The 16,825-nt window shown below is 37.4% G+C and overlaps 1 protein-coding gene across 3 annotated transcripts; it reads left to right on the top strand.

Annotated features, from left to right (window-relative positions):
- The first annotated feature begins 2,974 nt into the window (after positions 1-2,974).
- LOC135649523 (uncharacterized) lies at positions 2,975-14,572 on the top strand. Of its 3 annotated transcripts, none has more exons than XM_065167991.1 (7): positions 2,975-3,114; positions 3,197-3,366; positions 3,441-3,503; positions 3,624-3,643; positions 3,738-3,782; positions 11,868-11,965; positions 14,038-14,572. In XM_065167991.1, exons 1-6 carry the CDS (start codon positions 3,042-3,044, stop codon positions 11,884-11,886), a joined length of 390 nt encoding a protein of 129 aa, XP_065024063.1. In that variant the 5' UTR covers positions 2,975-3,041; the 3' UTR covers positions 11,887-11,965; positions 14,038-14,572. The 3 variants fall into 3 exon arrangements, with proteins under 3 accessions (XP_065024063.1, XP_065024062.1, XP_065024061.1); XM_065167990.1 differs by having other exon boundaries at positions 10,646-11,965; XM_065167989.1 differs by having other exon boundaries at positions 3,441-3,643; positions 10,646-11,965.
- Positions 14,573-16,825: the final 2,253 nt, after the last annotated feature.

The following is a 16,825-nucleotide window of genomic DNA, read 5'->3' as shown; positions in this document are numbered from 1 at the left end:
CAGGAAGCAGTTGAAAGTGAGCAGAAAGAGAAGTAGTTAGTTGCTATGCAGGAAGAGATGGATGCTCTTCAGAAGAACCACACTTATGATTTGGTACTGCTACCAAATGGAATGAAGACCTTACCGAAAGAAAGGCAGGAGATATGCCGATAACTGGTTGGCATGGCTTCACATTGAGGAGTCATGGGACAGCCTCCCTTATGGGCTGAAGGGAGAGGTTGTTGGGTTGGCAGCCCACAAATTCAGCCCATAGTGGGCTTGGGCAGCCCATAGCCCATACCCCCTCTTAACCTAACCCTAATTAACATTAGGGGGGTGTGGTGGCTGTGTTTTGGAGGCAGAAAAAGGCATAAATAGGGCAGCAACGTGGGAGAAGAAAACAGCCACGGGATTCCAAAGAAAAGGAGGAAAACAAGGCAAAAAAGGAAGAGAAAGAAAGGGAAGAAGACAAGGACAACACAGAGAGAATGTTCTCAATCATCTAGCAGTGTTCTCCTCTCAAGTTAGATCAAATCTATAGTAGACTCTTACTGTGATTACTTGGGGAGGTTTTAGATATTGTGGGCAGTGACGTGATCCTTGTATCCCAGTTATTCTCTTGTGATTGTTGCTAGGGTTTAGGGCAAGAGATTGAGATTTGTATATTCATTATTCTCATAGTGGATTATCTCTAGTTTGCCCCGTGGTTTTTACCCTTGACATTAAAGGGGTTTTCCACGTATATCTTGGTGTTCTATTTGATTGTGGTTCCATTTAATTACGCTACGTATTATGGTCTTCTAGTATTTGTTCATATACAAAGGTTATTCCTGTTTATATCCCCATCACTTGCACCAGGCTTCGACAGTAGTGTCACACGAAGATATGAGTGGGGCGAGGGATCCAACGATTGAAGCTTGAATTGCTTGAAGAATGAGATGATCCTGGCATAACCATAGTTTGTGGTCCAGATTTGATACTAGACTAGATACTCCTGGGATGTTGATCATCGCTGGTGGACAAGGAAGAGAGTCATTGATATAGCTAGAAGGTCATAGCCAAATAGAAGATTAGAAAATTGAGCACGCTAGGATGCGTAGTTGTCACCTTTGGATAATTTGAAAGGGATGAGGGATGCTGCATTTATGGAGATAAGATTTGTATGTGGAAAAGTACTATAATTCCTTGTTGGAATAGTAAGTGGAGCAACAGAGATAGATGATGAAGACATATGGACGATATGAACTACTATGTGGGAGTAAGTAGAAGTATGCAGCAATGACAAGGATCAAAAGAAAAATAAAAAGGAAGAAGTGTTAGTACTTTTGCAATAAGAAAGCAGGAAAAATCAACAAGTTCTACAGTAAAGAGGAAGAAAAATAAACCAACAAATGCTTGGCGTGGCATCGTAGGCTTGGAACTTGGTGCGGTAGCCGTGGTTGAGACTGGAAGCAGGGAAGCTACCGTTGAACGACCGACTGTGGGCGACAAGGGGGGGGGCAGATCCGCCTAGGATCTGGAAAGGGGGGACTGCCACATACGAGGAGAAATTTGGCAGCGGTGTTATATCGGACAGTAAGAATTTTTCTCGACGTCGACTCGATAGGGGTACTATAATAGCAGCGATGGCTCCTCACAATTTATGTTGTGATACCATGAAGAATTGAGAGAATGAAGAAAAGCACACATCAATTAATATCATATGAAGTCTATTTATATATATGATGATCAGAGATTGTCTCATACGACCTATAAATGTCGCCAACAACTAATCAAACTTCTTTCAAACGAGAGAGAGAGAGAGAGAGAGAGATGGGAAGGAAGCCATGCTGCGTAAGGGAAGGGCTCAGGACAGGAGCGTGGACTGCGCAGGAAGACCACATACTTGTGTCCTACATCAAGGTTCATGGAAAAGGTAAATGGAGGAGCCTCCCCAAACGAGCAGGTGCACTTGTGATACATCTGTGTATGATAAAGAAATAATTTGAAGTGCATGACAGGATTGAACCATCTCATTTTCATGTATTTGTCATTGACAAAAACAAAAACAAAATCTGATTATGGCCGATGCATCTCCTTTGTGATACTTCTATTAGAAAAATAAAATTATTTAAAATGCACGTAATATAAGTGTCTATTGTGAATAAAAAATATCTTAAATATTCAATAAACTAACATATCCTTTTTGATTATGATGTATTCACTCAAGACAAATGAGCATATGAGCACCTAATATAATCGTTGTGTCCCTTTTGCCTATGATGTGTATAGTGTAACTACGATATAAAATAGTCAAAGTATTTAACATGATCGACTAGAGCCAAAGCATCCCTATTGCCCCTAATCTATTTGTTAAGATAAAAACAAGTAATCAAAGCACCACTTAGCTATGTTCAAACGCAAGTATCACTGGTTGAGACTCCTAAATGAATATCTTAGTTGGCATGCCTTCATCTCGAAGCATAATAAAATATATGTATCTAATATCCTATTTCGGTTTAAGGGTAAAAAAAAAAATCTACATACTCGATAAGATTCCTTTGATAATTAAGTTAGTTTTAATTTATGATAAATATTTTTAAGAAGTCTGAGTATTTAAATAAGTTTAGTGAGTTTTAAACGATAATATAACTAAAAAAATTACTCTATATATTTGATTTGTAAACAAACTTAATAAAGAATATTTTTTTATACCCAATACGACATGCCTAATTGATACTTTATTTTCTCCGATATTTGAGTTGCGATGTCAATCAATGATTTGTTATAGCTGGATTGACGGACCAGATTATTCTGAAATTAACAAATAACAATAATCAAATTATCATCCAAAATTTTTACTATATAATATTTTTAATAACTCTTATTGAGTCAAAACGATCAATTCAATTCGTGTTTGAGTTCGATCCGAGTCAAAAACGAGCTCGAGTTTGAGCCGATGCGCGCTTATGTTCTCCTTCGTTCTCTTCACGTGCTGAAGCTCGAACCAAAGAGCGGGAGACGAGTGCTGTTCCCCAAAAAGCTAGGCTGCCATCTCCGAGCCCTCGGGGCGCCTTCTCGCCATGGCGTCCGGCGAATCCCAGAAACATCTCCTCTCGCTGATCCGCAATTTCGCCTCGGAGAAATCCCAAGAAGGTACACTATGGCCGCTCCATGCTTCTCGTGCCTCCACTCTAGCTCCGATGCGCCCCGCTCAATCCGCATGTCTTCGACACAGAGCTTAGGGTGTCCGATCGTAAGAAGCGGCTCCTCGAACTTCAGAACGATCTCAATGTTGCAAATGCCGACCTCGATGGGGCCAAGCGGTCCAGGGAGATGGTCGAGCAGGAGCTGAGGGGATCGCAGGTTCAGCTTTCTATGATTGGTGCATCAATCCATGCGCAAGAGGTTCTGATTACGCGTCCTTTCTAGTTGCCGATTGATCTTGTAAATCCTTTTCTTATAGTAACTATCGTGCGTAGGCGAGGATTTCTCTGCTGCAGGAGGAGATATTGAAGCTCCGTTCTGATCTGGATACACTCAAGGTGAGAATCGCTCGCATGCTCTCAAATGTTGTTAGATTTTCTTTCATTATTGTCATTCTTTGTTTTCGAACTTTGACCTTGTTATTTGATCTTCTTAATCGAACTGGCATCGGTGAACAGAGTGAAGTGGGTTTCATGCGGTAATACTAGTTTTTTGTTCTTCTTTTAATCTTCTTGTGTGTGCGATATACTAAAAACTGTATAAACTCAATCACGATCTTTATGTTGATGCAGAGACGAATTTGTTAATAGTATGTGCGAGCTGAACAAGAAAATAAGGTCTATTCCAACGTGCTTTTACTTTCATTTGTTTAGTTTTCTTATTTGTTTACTTGGATATGATCTTTTTGTTCCAAACTCCTTAGCTAAGTTTTGCACTATTCCAGGCATTTTTACATTTTGACCTTTGCTCATGCCTTTTCATCTTGGCCACATCGGTTAAAATTTCAGCTACATAAAACAGCTGTATGATTTATCACATTGTTGGCATATTATTTTACTTCTGTAGAAGGTGTAGCTTCCCAAACGTTCGTGTCAAGTTGACTAGCTATATATCTTTAATGTGCTTGGTCTATTCTTGCCCCTTACTTTTATTTGGATCCTGTGTCAATAGAGCTTTGCACAGATTCTATATTTGATTCATTACTTGCAATGTCAAATATTAAAAAGAACTATAAAGTCAAAATGTTTAGCACACAATTTCATCCAAGGGAAGATAGGTCAGTAGTCGAACTAGTAAAATGCCATATATTTTGAAAACATCAGTAAACATGACTACAAAGTTATCACAAGTCGTAAATGTAGATGAATATATCTGTCTTACTGGACAGCAACCACTTGTAGAACAAACTGTATTTCCAACCATTTGGAGTCAGCTACATGAATATTTTCTCACCATTGATCCTTGTGTTTGTCTTACTGAAAATTTACTAAATTAAGAAAAGAAAAAATTAAGAAAAATTCAAATGGGAAATTGTTCTCATATGCTATGCTGATGAGAACAGCCAATATGTACTAGAAATGGTTCTGATTGGTCAAAATCAGCACTGCTGGCTGCAGCACGGACCACTCTGGACCATTTTTCACTTAGGATTGATGAACTGCTGTGGGTTAGCTTTAGTCAGTTAAGTCCACCAAGGTCTGGCAGCTACAATCAGCACTCTGTTTCTTTGGAGTTAGTTCTTGGGACTATTGGAATTAGATCTGGATAACCACTGGATGATTTTTCAGATCTCGATGCTATATTAATGAATGGTGTTTCTGACAATTTTTTATTCTGGAGATAGATTCCCTCTTCTTTCTTGATGCTCTTGCTATTTTACAAAATGCTGATTCTAAGAATAAAATAATGCTGATTGTAACTTCAGGTATCTGTTCCGAAAAATTCCTACTATGATAGAGTTCCCTTGTGCCTTTTTATCTCAAGTATAGTTTATTTCAGTACATACAGATACGACAAAAAGGAAGATGAGCACAAACTTTCAAGCCTGATTTACAAAATAAGTGTTAATATAGTTGAATTAATCCAGTTTATGCAACACCAAAGTCCAAAGTCCAAAGTCCAAAGTTCTTCTATATATTGTCGGTATCCTTCAGATTTGTTTTTCCTATTGGATGTAATCCTACAAAGGACCTAATCAATTTTCTGTAAGCTTTCCTATATTATTCCTCTGGTCCATTTACCAATGTTCAAGTACTTGGAACCTATTCTGTAGTGTCAAATATCTTGATAAATCCTTTGTAGGAGGAGGAAAAGGAAGTTCTGTACAGAGGGGAGGAAGCAATGACACAACGGAGCAGTCTATGAGGGGCAGGGAGAAGAAGAGATGGTGGAGGGAGAGTGATATCTTCATGAGAAGGAGAGAGAGAGAGAGAGAGAGAGAGAGAGAGAGAGAGAGAGAGAGAGAGAGAGCATGAGAGGAGAAAAAGGAAAAAGAAAAAAAGAAACAATTGTCATCAAAAGCTATACAAAAAAAATAATGATTGAAAGAATGATTTTTCAGAACTAAGAAGTCCAGCAAGGTTCGCCGTACCGTACTGTACCGGCGTTTCGACCCACGCTCGGTACGGTACGGTATGGGTGTACCGACCGGTATACCGAGGTGTACCGAGCGGTACACCCGATTTCACCGATTTAACCCTCCGAAAATACCTGAAAATTAAAAAAAAAGTTAGGATAGGGTTTTCAAGTTACAAATAAATATAGTAATAGTATAAGTTTAGCAAAATCAATGTAAATTAGGTAAAAATAGCATCACATATCTTTTTCGGGCTTTGAGGTAGTCTTGTTCGAGGTTCGTATTTCAGCTCGTTATAGATTGAAATATCTACAGAAAAATTTGTTGAATTGTTAGACTATTTTGTTACAATATAAACTCTAAAATTCAAATGAATTAAATAATCATATATCTAGATATACCTGATTGTTAATTCTACCACCAAAACGAACGACGGGCCTCCACGGGTGGTGGATCAGGGTCCTCGATCCGATACATATTAATATGATACGTTTGTTGGACTCAATCATGAAATTGATCCCATGACATAGTGTATTGATACACCGTATGCCATTGATGCATCAATGTGGTGCTAATCGTAGATTGATCGTCATGAATCATATTTGTCCGAGGCAGCTCTTGAGGCATATATTGATGTTGTTCTGTATCATGCTGTTGCTCAGAGAAGGATGACCAACTATCACCATACTGTTGTTGCCCATATGATTCTCCATAATACGATTGCTGTGAATACGATGAGTCTCTTTCTGTTTCTATATCATGTATGCTCTGTCGCATTTGTTCATATTCATCCACTGCCTTCCCCTTCCCCTTCCCCTTCCGCGCATAAACTTGACCAGTACCTTGTCGAGTTCCATGATCTGAATCTTGAGTGGCATGTGTAAAATATTGCTCCTCAGTCCATTCACCACCCTCAAGTTGTGTAGACGAGACCAACGATTGCCCGGCATCACCGCCATCATCTGTCGAGGCACTGCTGTCCGTGTTGCTGTCATGTCTCTGGACCGAGCGAGAAAGAGAATGTGATTGTGAAGGTGTCTCGTCGCCCGACTCGATTCTTTCCAACGATGCAACTGATGCTACTGCCTTCCCCTTTGCCTTTGCACGTTGGGCGGACGAGTGTGACCGTTGGGTATCGGTAGTTCCTCGAGCAGTTTGACTCATACCATGTTGTAATCGAGGGGGATTTTCCACCTGTTGGGGTTGTGCTTCTTCTTCTTCTATTGCCTCGGTGATAAAACGCGAAGGACGTTGAGGATCTCCCGCCTCATCAAGTAGAGGATCCTCTTGGTTCTCTGCTGCTTCAACCCAATCTAACATTGGCTCTGAATCTTCGTTGTAGAATTGAAGGTCAATGGGATCAATATCTGGTTCCTCTGGCTCCTTATCCAACTCAGCACATCGCAATTTTAGCCGCATGTTATAATGGACATATACTAGTTTCTCTAACCGTCTGTAGGAGAGTCTGTTGCGGACCTTCGTATGAATCAATGCAAACGTTGACCAATTACGTTCGTAACCACTAGATGTTGTTGTCTGTGAAAGTATACGAACGGCAACCTTCCTTAAATGTGGTGCATCGCCTCCAAATTGTAGCCACCACTCGACTGCAAAAAGATATAAATAAGATTTTATTAGCATAACAAATAATCAACATTAAATATAATTGATAATCAATATGCATAACTTTTCCTCACCAGGATCCATAGTGTAACGGCACGATACAGCTACAACGTCGGAGAATGAACCAATTGTTTCTCGAAATAATCGACCCTCCATAAGAGCATCGGTTGCCTTGGTAGTGTTTGGCAAGAGCCGATATATAACATTTCGTAGTGTCGTTAGGAAATTATTTTGTGTTCCGAGAGCATATCGATATTGAATTGCTGGGTTTAGATAATACGCTGCAAAACATAATTTTGTTAGTATGATTTTTTATTATCTAAATAATAATAAATTAAAATTTTCTGAATATGAATTTACCTGCATTATGGATATCTTGATCCATATGAACATCGGTCCGACGATCAATGATTCGTACGTATTGGTCGGCCTTAAAATCATCTTTGAATGCTTTCCTGACCTCCTCTCTTGCTGAAATCAACATATATTTAAGATACGGCATTTGTGGACGCTTGTCCATATCGACCTTACGGAGGACAATATAAAGTGGTTCCACACCTTTTATGATTTCTGCTATAGTATCCCAAAATCTAGAGGAAAGAATGGCCTTTTCTATCTTCTTTCCATCACTCAATTTTGAATATCTGGATTCAGACCACTCTTGTGAGCTAGCCATTGCCTTCAAGCCTTGCCTTTTTTGCTGTAATGACTTTAATACAATAAAATTGGTAGCAAACCGAGTAATTCCAGGTCGAAGTACTTCACCATTTACATACTTTTGCATTAATGCGTGGACCCAATGATGATTATATATAAATTTTGTAATTGATTGTGCTCGAGCTACACATTTTTTGACCGCATCCAACTCACCAATATCCTTCAACATTAGATCTATGCAATGAGCTGCACATGGAGTCCAAAACAAAGTTTTTCTTTTTTCCATCAATTGCAAACCGGCCTTTTTGAAATTCGCTCCATTGTCGGTTATTATTTGTACAACATACTGTGGTCCAATCTCCTCTACCATAGTGTCCATCAAGCTCTCAATGTAGTTTGCATCTTGGATCTTTTCAGAAGCATTAACGGACTTATGAAACAGCACTCTTCTATTGCAATAAACAAGAAAGTTGATGATACTCATTCTTGTTGGTCCTGTCCAACTGTCACACATCAATGTCACCCCATATTCTTCCCATTGCCTCTTGAAGGATTTGATCCAATCCTTTATTTCTGCCACCTCCTCATCTAAGTACACGCCGTGAATCTCCTTTGGTGTTGGAGGTTGGATCCCCGTGCCAGACTTTTGAATAGAGGAGATCATGCTCTGATAATATGGACCTTTGGCTGTGTTGGCTGGAATCCTATGAAAGTTAAACCATTTTGAGATTGCCTTTCCAATATCCCGTTTTTTTTCTTTTGTGTATGCATCGTCAATCCGTGTCTGTTTCGCTGTTTGTGGGGGATAGGCTTGCGGATCAATATCAACAATATCTGGTGCGGACCTCCTGCCAAGACCTCTCATAAAACCACGGAGTCCACCATGTCTCATGCTACTAGTTCGGCCTAGCTGAGAAGGAGCAGTTGGTTGCCTCATGCTGGTTGACCTTTGGATTCCACTACCAGTGTCATGCTCAAATTGTGAGTCAGGTCGTCGATGCCTCATTGCTTCATCGAACGTATACTGATACTCCAATGATGCACGAATCCCAGCTGTGAGATCCGGGTCGACTTCATCGCCGCAACCCTCATACTAATCATAAACCGGTTCCTATGTAGCCCTATGATATTCTTCCTCAACTCTTGTCTTCTTTTTTAATGTATCTTCCTTTGTTTGTTTAAGCTTGCTTTGAAATAATTTACGGATCTCCGTTGGAACTTTCTTGCATTTTGCAACATCAGGATACCCACCAGCCAAATGCATTTTCACTCGAGTTATTCCTCCACCTTTGCCAATGTAGTCACAATAAATACATTGCCAATGATGACGGTTTCCATCTAGCTTTCAGGCATGAACCCATGCATCATCATGTGGCTGTTCCTTTGGTGCCATGATCCTATCAAATTTAAATCAAATAAATTATAAAGTATAAACATATTAAATTGATCAAATATCGATCATAAATCACTAATCACAACATTAAGTAATTTTATTAAAACATAACTAATTATATTTTATTATCATAAATATGTTACATGCATAAAATAAGTATTAACATCATTAGATACACTAATATAGTTAATTTTTCACTAATTACTTCTCTTTCACCACTATAAACATGGCAAACACCCTAATAGATATTAAAGATATTAGATTCACATAAAATCAAATAAATTTCGATTAAATCATCGTTAAAATGACTAATTACAGTATTAAATAACTTTAATAAATTATAATTAAACTTATTTTACCATCATATATATGTTAAATACATAAAAGAAACATTAAATATGTAATTTTAATCCAATATGATTCAAATTATGATAATTATCATTTATCTACACTAATTATACAATTAATATAGTTAATTTTTCACTAATTACTTCTCTTTCACCACTATAAACATGACAAATACCTTAATAGGTATTAAAGACATTAAATTGATATAAAATCAAATAAATTTTGATTTAATCATCATTAAAATAACTAATCGCAGCATTAAATAATTTTAATAAAATTTAATTAAACTTATTTTACTATGATAAATATTATTCAATATTTACTATGCATGAAAAACACTAACCATAATCTTAAATATCTTAATTACTCTCTAATTAAAGAAAACGAATACATACCTCTTGATTAGAAAGTTCTTCCTCTTAATCTTCCCAAATTAGTCTCAATTGAATTCACAAATCGTTATTTTATAGAGTTTAGGAGAGAAAAGAAAAGTTTGAGAGAGAGTTTAAGAGAGTATAATGAAATAGGGGAGAGAAGATTAGTTTAAATAGGAGGAGAAAGGGCTCCAACGGTCAATTTGACCGTTGGAGCACTGTAGCACTGCTACAGTGTGGTAACGGTCGGTTTTGACCGTTACCGAGTGGTACCGGTCGATTTCGACCGTTACCGCCCGATATTACCCGTAACGGCTGATACGGGATATTTTTTGCGTGTACCGCCCGGTAGGGGGCGGTCCGCGTACCGGTCGCCTCTCGGACCGGTACGTACCACCCGTACCGGGCGGTACGATTCGGTAAGTAAAACCTTGAAGTCCAGTACATCGACAAAACATTGTTTGAAGAAGTTTGGTGAACAAACATTTAAACTAGGTAGGCTTTATTGTCTAACCAACTTATCTAAATATTTAGCAAAGTTTGTTGAAAATCAATGATTGAAAATTTTCTTTTAATGCTTAAATGAATAATTGATCTATTTATCGATGCTCTATTTGATGTCTAACAAATTTTATGACACTAGCATTTCAACAGTCTAATTTTTAGTTCTCAAAATATATAATATTTACTTTTAAAATTCAAAGTATCTGTAATAGTTAACTCCTTCAGGCAATTTCAAGAGATTACTGTCAATGCTTTCCAGAAAGAGCAACCTGGACAACTTTGTTCAGATAATGGCAAGTGATTTTTAGTTGACTATGCAGCTTATACATTCTGAATAGACATGGTTAAGTGATGTGCTGATCTGCTTTGTATCTTTGGTTAACTGGGAAGATGATCTGTAGATTTTATTTGTAAACAGTCCAGGTTTAAGTTTCCATCGTATACTTAGCATGTCATGTAGCAACTTATGTGTTCAAGATCAATACCGAAAAGTTACAGAATTCAGAATTCATTTGTGATTTGATTCATCTGATATATTCTGGTCTTTCTTCACAAGGAAAACAACCTGTAAACTTATAACTAGATCTGAACCCTTCATCTGGTAAAATTCTTCCAGATCTTTTTATAAATTTTCTTCTGGATCTTTGTTTACTAAAGTTTCATGAAAGATACAATTTCTGAAGTCCTTCAGATGCATATGATTAATTTTGACTATTAAAACATCTTGAAAATTCCTAAACTAAACTATTTTTGTTTTTTCACTGAACATATAATTATCAAAGGTGCATAATAAGCCATGCATGCATTCGCAATGAGGCCAAATAAAGTAAACTTATCCAGAACAAATAGGTTTATTATAGAGCTTATGTTTGTCTATTTGCCTGAAAAAAAATTGAAAATGGCAATGTAATTGACTTGAATGAAAATTCATTATTACCTCATCATTTGTTTGGGCCAACCTATGCATTTGGCTGGGTAGTTACCCTGCAGAGTGATGCTCCCAACACATGTTTAAAGTAAGGATATAACACAATGTTACATTATGTTGCCAATGTCTTAAAATGAACATGAATAAATACAACTAGCTGCTTTTATCTCATCTATATGGGAACAACTTTGTTGATAAAGCATAATTATCAAGTCCATATAAAATTGAAATTTAGAGCTTGTAAGTCTTGTACCAATGCAGAAAATTTATCAGTAGAGTCTACTTTGATGTTTGGGCACTGACTAACCAGAAATATTTAGCTTATTATTTATTTATCTAAAGCTTGGTAGTACCTGCTGCCAAGGTTTGCCAACTAAACTGGGTTCGCCAGTATACTTTCTGTGATCAAACTCATGATCAAACAACAGAACTACCAGTACTATTAATCTGGTATATATATTTGTAAACATTCAAACAGGCAAAACAGACTCTAAAACACAAAATTACTTGATATGCAAGGCTTTCTAAAAGGTCTTGAAGATAACATTACATGCCTCAGCACTCAGATGCATGAGTTGGAAGCAGAGTACGAAAAAGAAAGACATAATCGTGATAAGGTCAGTTTTTTGTTTCTTTTTCTTTTTTTCTGTATTAATTCCCATGAATGAGAAGATTAAAAATGTGCATGCTATACTAATCTGTGCTAGTCACTCTGTGTCTGTTTTTCCTTGAAGTTCTAGATTGTTGAAATTTTGTAATTTTCAGTACTTATGGAACCCCTATCTTCATTGCTGGAAAATAATGGTAAATCAGCAAAAAAGACACTAGAGCATTATAAACAAGGTAAAAAGGCTTTTATAAAGCACACATACCGTAATTTAATCATATTAGACTTTCATTAATCCTAGGTGATTTTCTAGCTTTACTATCTTTTTCATAAAAAGCGTGCTCTTATGTGATCAGTTCCTGGAGTAGGCACTCAGCCTCCTTAGCTAGGCAGAATGAATATATATGAACGGCAACCCATCTGCTAGTTTAAAAGGCCACTTAGGAGGGCAACCAATCAACTTGCTTTGCTCCAACCAACAGACCAAGAATTTAGTTAACTACTGGGTGTCCAGCTTGCTGATTTTAAATTATCAGATTTTAAATAATATAGACCAACAGCAAAAATCACATATAGTGTTTGGCAAAAACGAACACAATATTAGCCCATGTAAATAAATAATATTAAAATAAGACCAAGGGCTTCAAGTGGACCTATATTTTGTGTTTGAGACCTTAAATATTAAACAAAATAATTAATTATTAGACTTGTATTTGATTTTTTTTGTTATAATGATGATGATTAGCGAAATCCTCCTTTATGTCATTTATACAGCCTCACAAAGCAGTTATATCCAAAACGTAGCCCATCTCCTGTTTCAGATGTTTCCAAAACCAATGAGTCTGTTTCAGTGGTGACTGAAGTTCAAGTTGTACTAAAACATATACTATATGGTTATAGATGAGCCCAAATACATTTGAACCAAATAAAAGTACTTGCTATATCAAAATGGGTGAACATTGAGAAATTCCATTTTTGAATACTTCTATAACTTGACATTTAATTGGTATAAAAAAGACCAGGCATGATATGAAAAGATAAGTAGAGTGTATCCTCTTCTTTTCTTCTTTCCATATCTTTCTAGAAGACCTTTTGATACTCACAAGTGTACTAGATATCTGGCATTCAACTCTAACATATAGATTGGACTCTGGTACTACATGTTTTCTGTTTAGATCATGCACATGGTTGCTTCAAAAGAATTTGATGTTTCAATGTGGAACAAGGATGCTAATCTCCCTCCATTCATTCTTGCTATTAACGAGAATGATAGCTTTTCTGTTTAACATATTTGGGCTTGGTTCATTTATCTCATCATAGGCAGCAACAAAACTTTCGTTTATGGTTCTAACATGTTTTTGTTGTAGGATTTATAATTAGACAACCTAGAGTATATTTTTTTACTAATTCAGATGATTGAATAACCTGCGACATCATCATCAATCCAGTATATCGTTTTGCAACCTGGTCTTGATTAATGGTTTTACCTCAGTACTTTTATGTTCTCTTTTGAAACTGGTTAGTTATCTGCTTAACCTTCATGGTTAGCAAGTGTTATAAATGAATAAATTTGCTAGATTAACTATTATTGACTTTCTTCTCATAGTCCAAATGCCATTGGTGTCATCTAATGAGCAAGAGATGTTAGACTGTACTTTCCTATGTCATCTTAGGCTTTTCCTAGTTCAAGAAATATCCAGGGAAATTTTCTCAGTATCTTGTCAACTCTCCAATGTTTTTTGAGAAACATAACAGATTTAACAACTGAATATGTGGTTCAATCATTATGATATATAAAATGTTTCTGGTGGCTTTATGGTCATTGCTTCTGCATATCGAGTCTGTCCACTTGCAGATGATTTCTACATTTCTAGCTCATATTTCATTTGAAATTGATGATGCTTGTTATGACATAAGATATCGTAAGTTTCTGGGAGTCTGCTACTTATATTTGAAGCTTCTATAAACAAAGCTAGGATTTTAATTTACTAAACTAGGCCATTAAATTTTGTGTTTGGTGTCTGAAGGTCATGTAATACATGATAAATAATGGAAGTATTTATCTTATGTGTATTCTTGCAGGTTTGTGAACAGCTTGCCCATGTTGAAAGGAGATGGTTTCTTGTGACGGCCATCATGGAAGAAACGAAGCAGCTGCAGGAACTAGCTGAATATCCTTCTTGGTTTGGTTTTATGATTATGTTAACATGCACAGCAAGCGTATGCAGCATGTTCTATATACAACATGCAGTAGTGCCTATCAACCTGATGATAACTCAACCATAGGAAGAGGGAGAGGCCGCTACATATTTCAGAATGTTTCCCTAACTATAAAAAGCAGACATCTGAGTTGGAGAAGGTATATGCTTCTCTTGGGGAGGACTTGCAGAAGAGATGCACATGTCCAGGCTGTGGATCAAACAACATTGAAGACGGAGGGAACTGAAGCCACCTGAGGTATGTCTTATCCAGTATCTGCAATTCTAGATACAAGACATAGGTAGACCATGAAGCCATTGGCAAATATTGCGGCTTGCACAGCACATCTTTGAATGATCATGTCCGGTTTCTTATAAAAATAGAAACGATGCTACCTTAAACGGATGCAATTTAACTTCGAAGCAGACTTGTGCCAGAAGGATGATATATGTTACATCTTGCTAAGAGGAAAAGTCTGAACATATACAGCTTAGATTGGCTTACACACAAAACCTTGCATATTACCAAGTTTCTTTTTGTTTGTTTGAGTGGAAAGGGGATGATTCAGGTCTCCAATATTTTCTATAGTTGACCTCGCTAATCTGCAAATTTTGAATTTAATGTAAAATGGAATGGCTAATGATAACGAGAATTATTGTTTTACAAGTAGTAAGTGTTCCATTATAATGTTTAATGTAGAGTAGCAGATAATACTGAAGGAAAACGAGACTTTTTTTATTTGACAAAAGATAAGTGTTGAAGGTGAGATTTTAAGCTTTAAGACGTGTGAGATTACTGTTTGCTGTTGGTGACGGTATTTTTTTTTTTTTTTGGGGGGTTCGTAAAGCAAAAGCTATATTAATTCAAAATACAAAATGCTAAACAGTTGCTAAGGATAATTGCCCTTTCAAAGCTGAAAGCCATAAAAAAAAGGGATCGTATCTATTAATTGAGGTGTATTCCACGTGGAGCTGCAGCGAATTAAGTTGCCGGTAGAGTTGTCTACGTGTATAAAACCTTCTAGTTTTAGTATTTATATTTATCCCTCTGTGTTTAGGTTTAGCTTATATACTCTTACAAAACTAAGCAACTTACAGATAATATCATTGCTCTTGGATGGAAAAATTAAATTCCTGTCTTGATATTTTCTAGTTTGCGGTGTGATGGGAACTAGGATGATTGTATTATACTCATTTAGCTTTTATTTATAAAATCTTTTTTTTTTAAAAGAAGGATAAATTCTTCAAAAAAAAAAACCCTAAGTTTTTACTTTTTTTTTATAGAGTGTTCTGCTTTTTTTTATTTCATAAAATATCCCTTATTTTTTAAAAGATGAGATTACTCCTAATCTTCGCCTTTTCGATTGTCATCCTACTGTGGCTATCTTCACCTCTCCCCACTATCTCGTCATGTTACGAGTCATCTCTATTATTGTGAGGCCTTTGTCATTATCGTTGTCACCTTTGTCACCTTCACAATGTCACCTCCAACCCTCCACATGGTCACCACCTCCATTCCCGATGCCCCTCCACAAAATCCCTTTGCCACCTCTTGTGGAGCGCTCATCGAAGCACAAGTATATGAGTTGGCCAATGGCTTGGAGGCGAGTCGATAGTAGTTCTTATGGGTGGCAAAGAGGCCCCAGTGCATTATTCTTCGATGTCGATCGTGATGTTGATGGTCCCTAGTGCTTCTTGCTCGAGGGCTTGTTAGAGAGGACCAAAATCTTAGGTCAAATAGTTCCTCGTTGGGCTCTTTAGTAGAAGTTAGATGTGGTGATGACGGTGAAGGATGTGAGCATGGTACTATGGTGAAAGTGGGCAAGGGTAGGCTGGTATAGGGAGAAGATCACAAGAGAGAAAGAGAAAAGATATTTGTTGAAAATGGGTGAAGGGAAAAAGCTATGATAGAGGGCACGAGAGTTGGCGGTATAAGAGGAGATAAGGCATGATGCATTCGAAGAGTGCAATGGAAAGTCGAGGGTAAGACTATAGGCATCACGGACGACCATACCTCGTCACCTTTTATACCGTCAATGACCACCCCATCCCCTCCTCTCTACCCTTTGTCCTTAGAGAACAAATGGATGATAAGAACAATAACATGGGATGTAGATGCTGGGGATGGAGGCTTCACGAGGGCAAGGCTAGGGCCTTGTGGAGGGGGGCTTCACAAATAATAGTTGTGGCTATGTAGAGATGACTTTGGTCTCATAATAATACGAAGGTGACGAAGACGACAACGAAGGTCTCGCTACGGGACCTCTTGGTGGCAAAGGTGAGCCCACAATGTAGCGCAATGAGACAATCATAGCAGGGTGGAGACGATTGACGGAAACAATCACAATAGAGCGACAATGTGGTAAGACGGTAAGACAAGTATCGATAATTATCTTTTTGATACTTATAAAATATAAGGTGCGACAAGAAATGGATATGCACGTTTGATTTATCTCATTAATATTTTTCATCCGATAAATTCTTCTCCTACAGTTCTCAAGATTTTGGGTCCTTTATTTTTTCACCAAATTGCATAATATCATTCACACATCACAAGTCACTATCTTTTTCAAAGTAAGATCTGTCTTCAGCAACATGTTATCACGACCTTAGCTGGTTTTGCCTAAGGCGTGCGGCACCCTCGCGCGTCCGTCCGCAAAGGTCAGCCTCCC

Source organism: Musa acuminata, chromosome BXJ3-9, assembly GCF_036884655.1.
Source record: "Musa acuminata AAA Group cultivar baxijiao chromosome BXJ3-9, Cavendish_Baxijiao_AAA, whole genome shotgun sequence".
NCBI classification, from domain to species: Eukaryota; Viridiplantae; Streptophyta; class Magnoliopsida; order Zingiberales; family Musaceae; genus Musa; species Musa acuminata.
The sequence above is the reverse complement of the archived record's forward strand: the minus strand, read 5'-3'. Positions and strand labels throughout refer to the sequence as shown.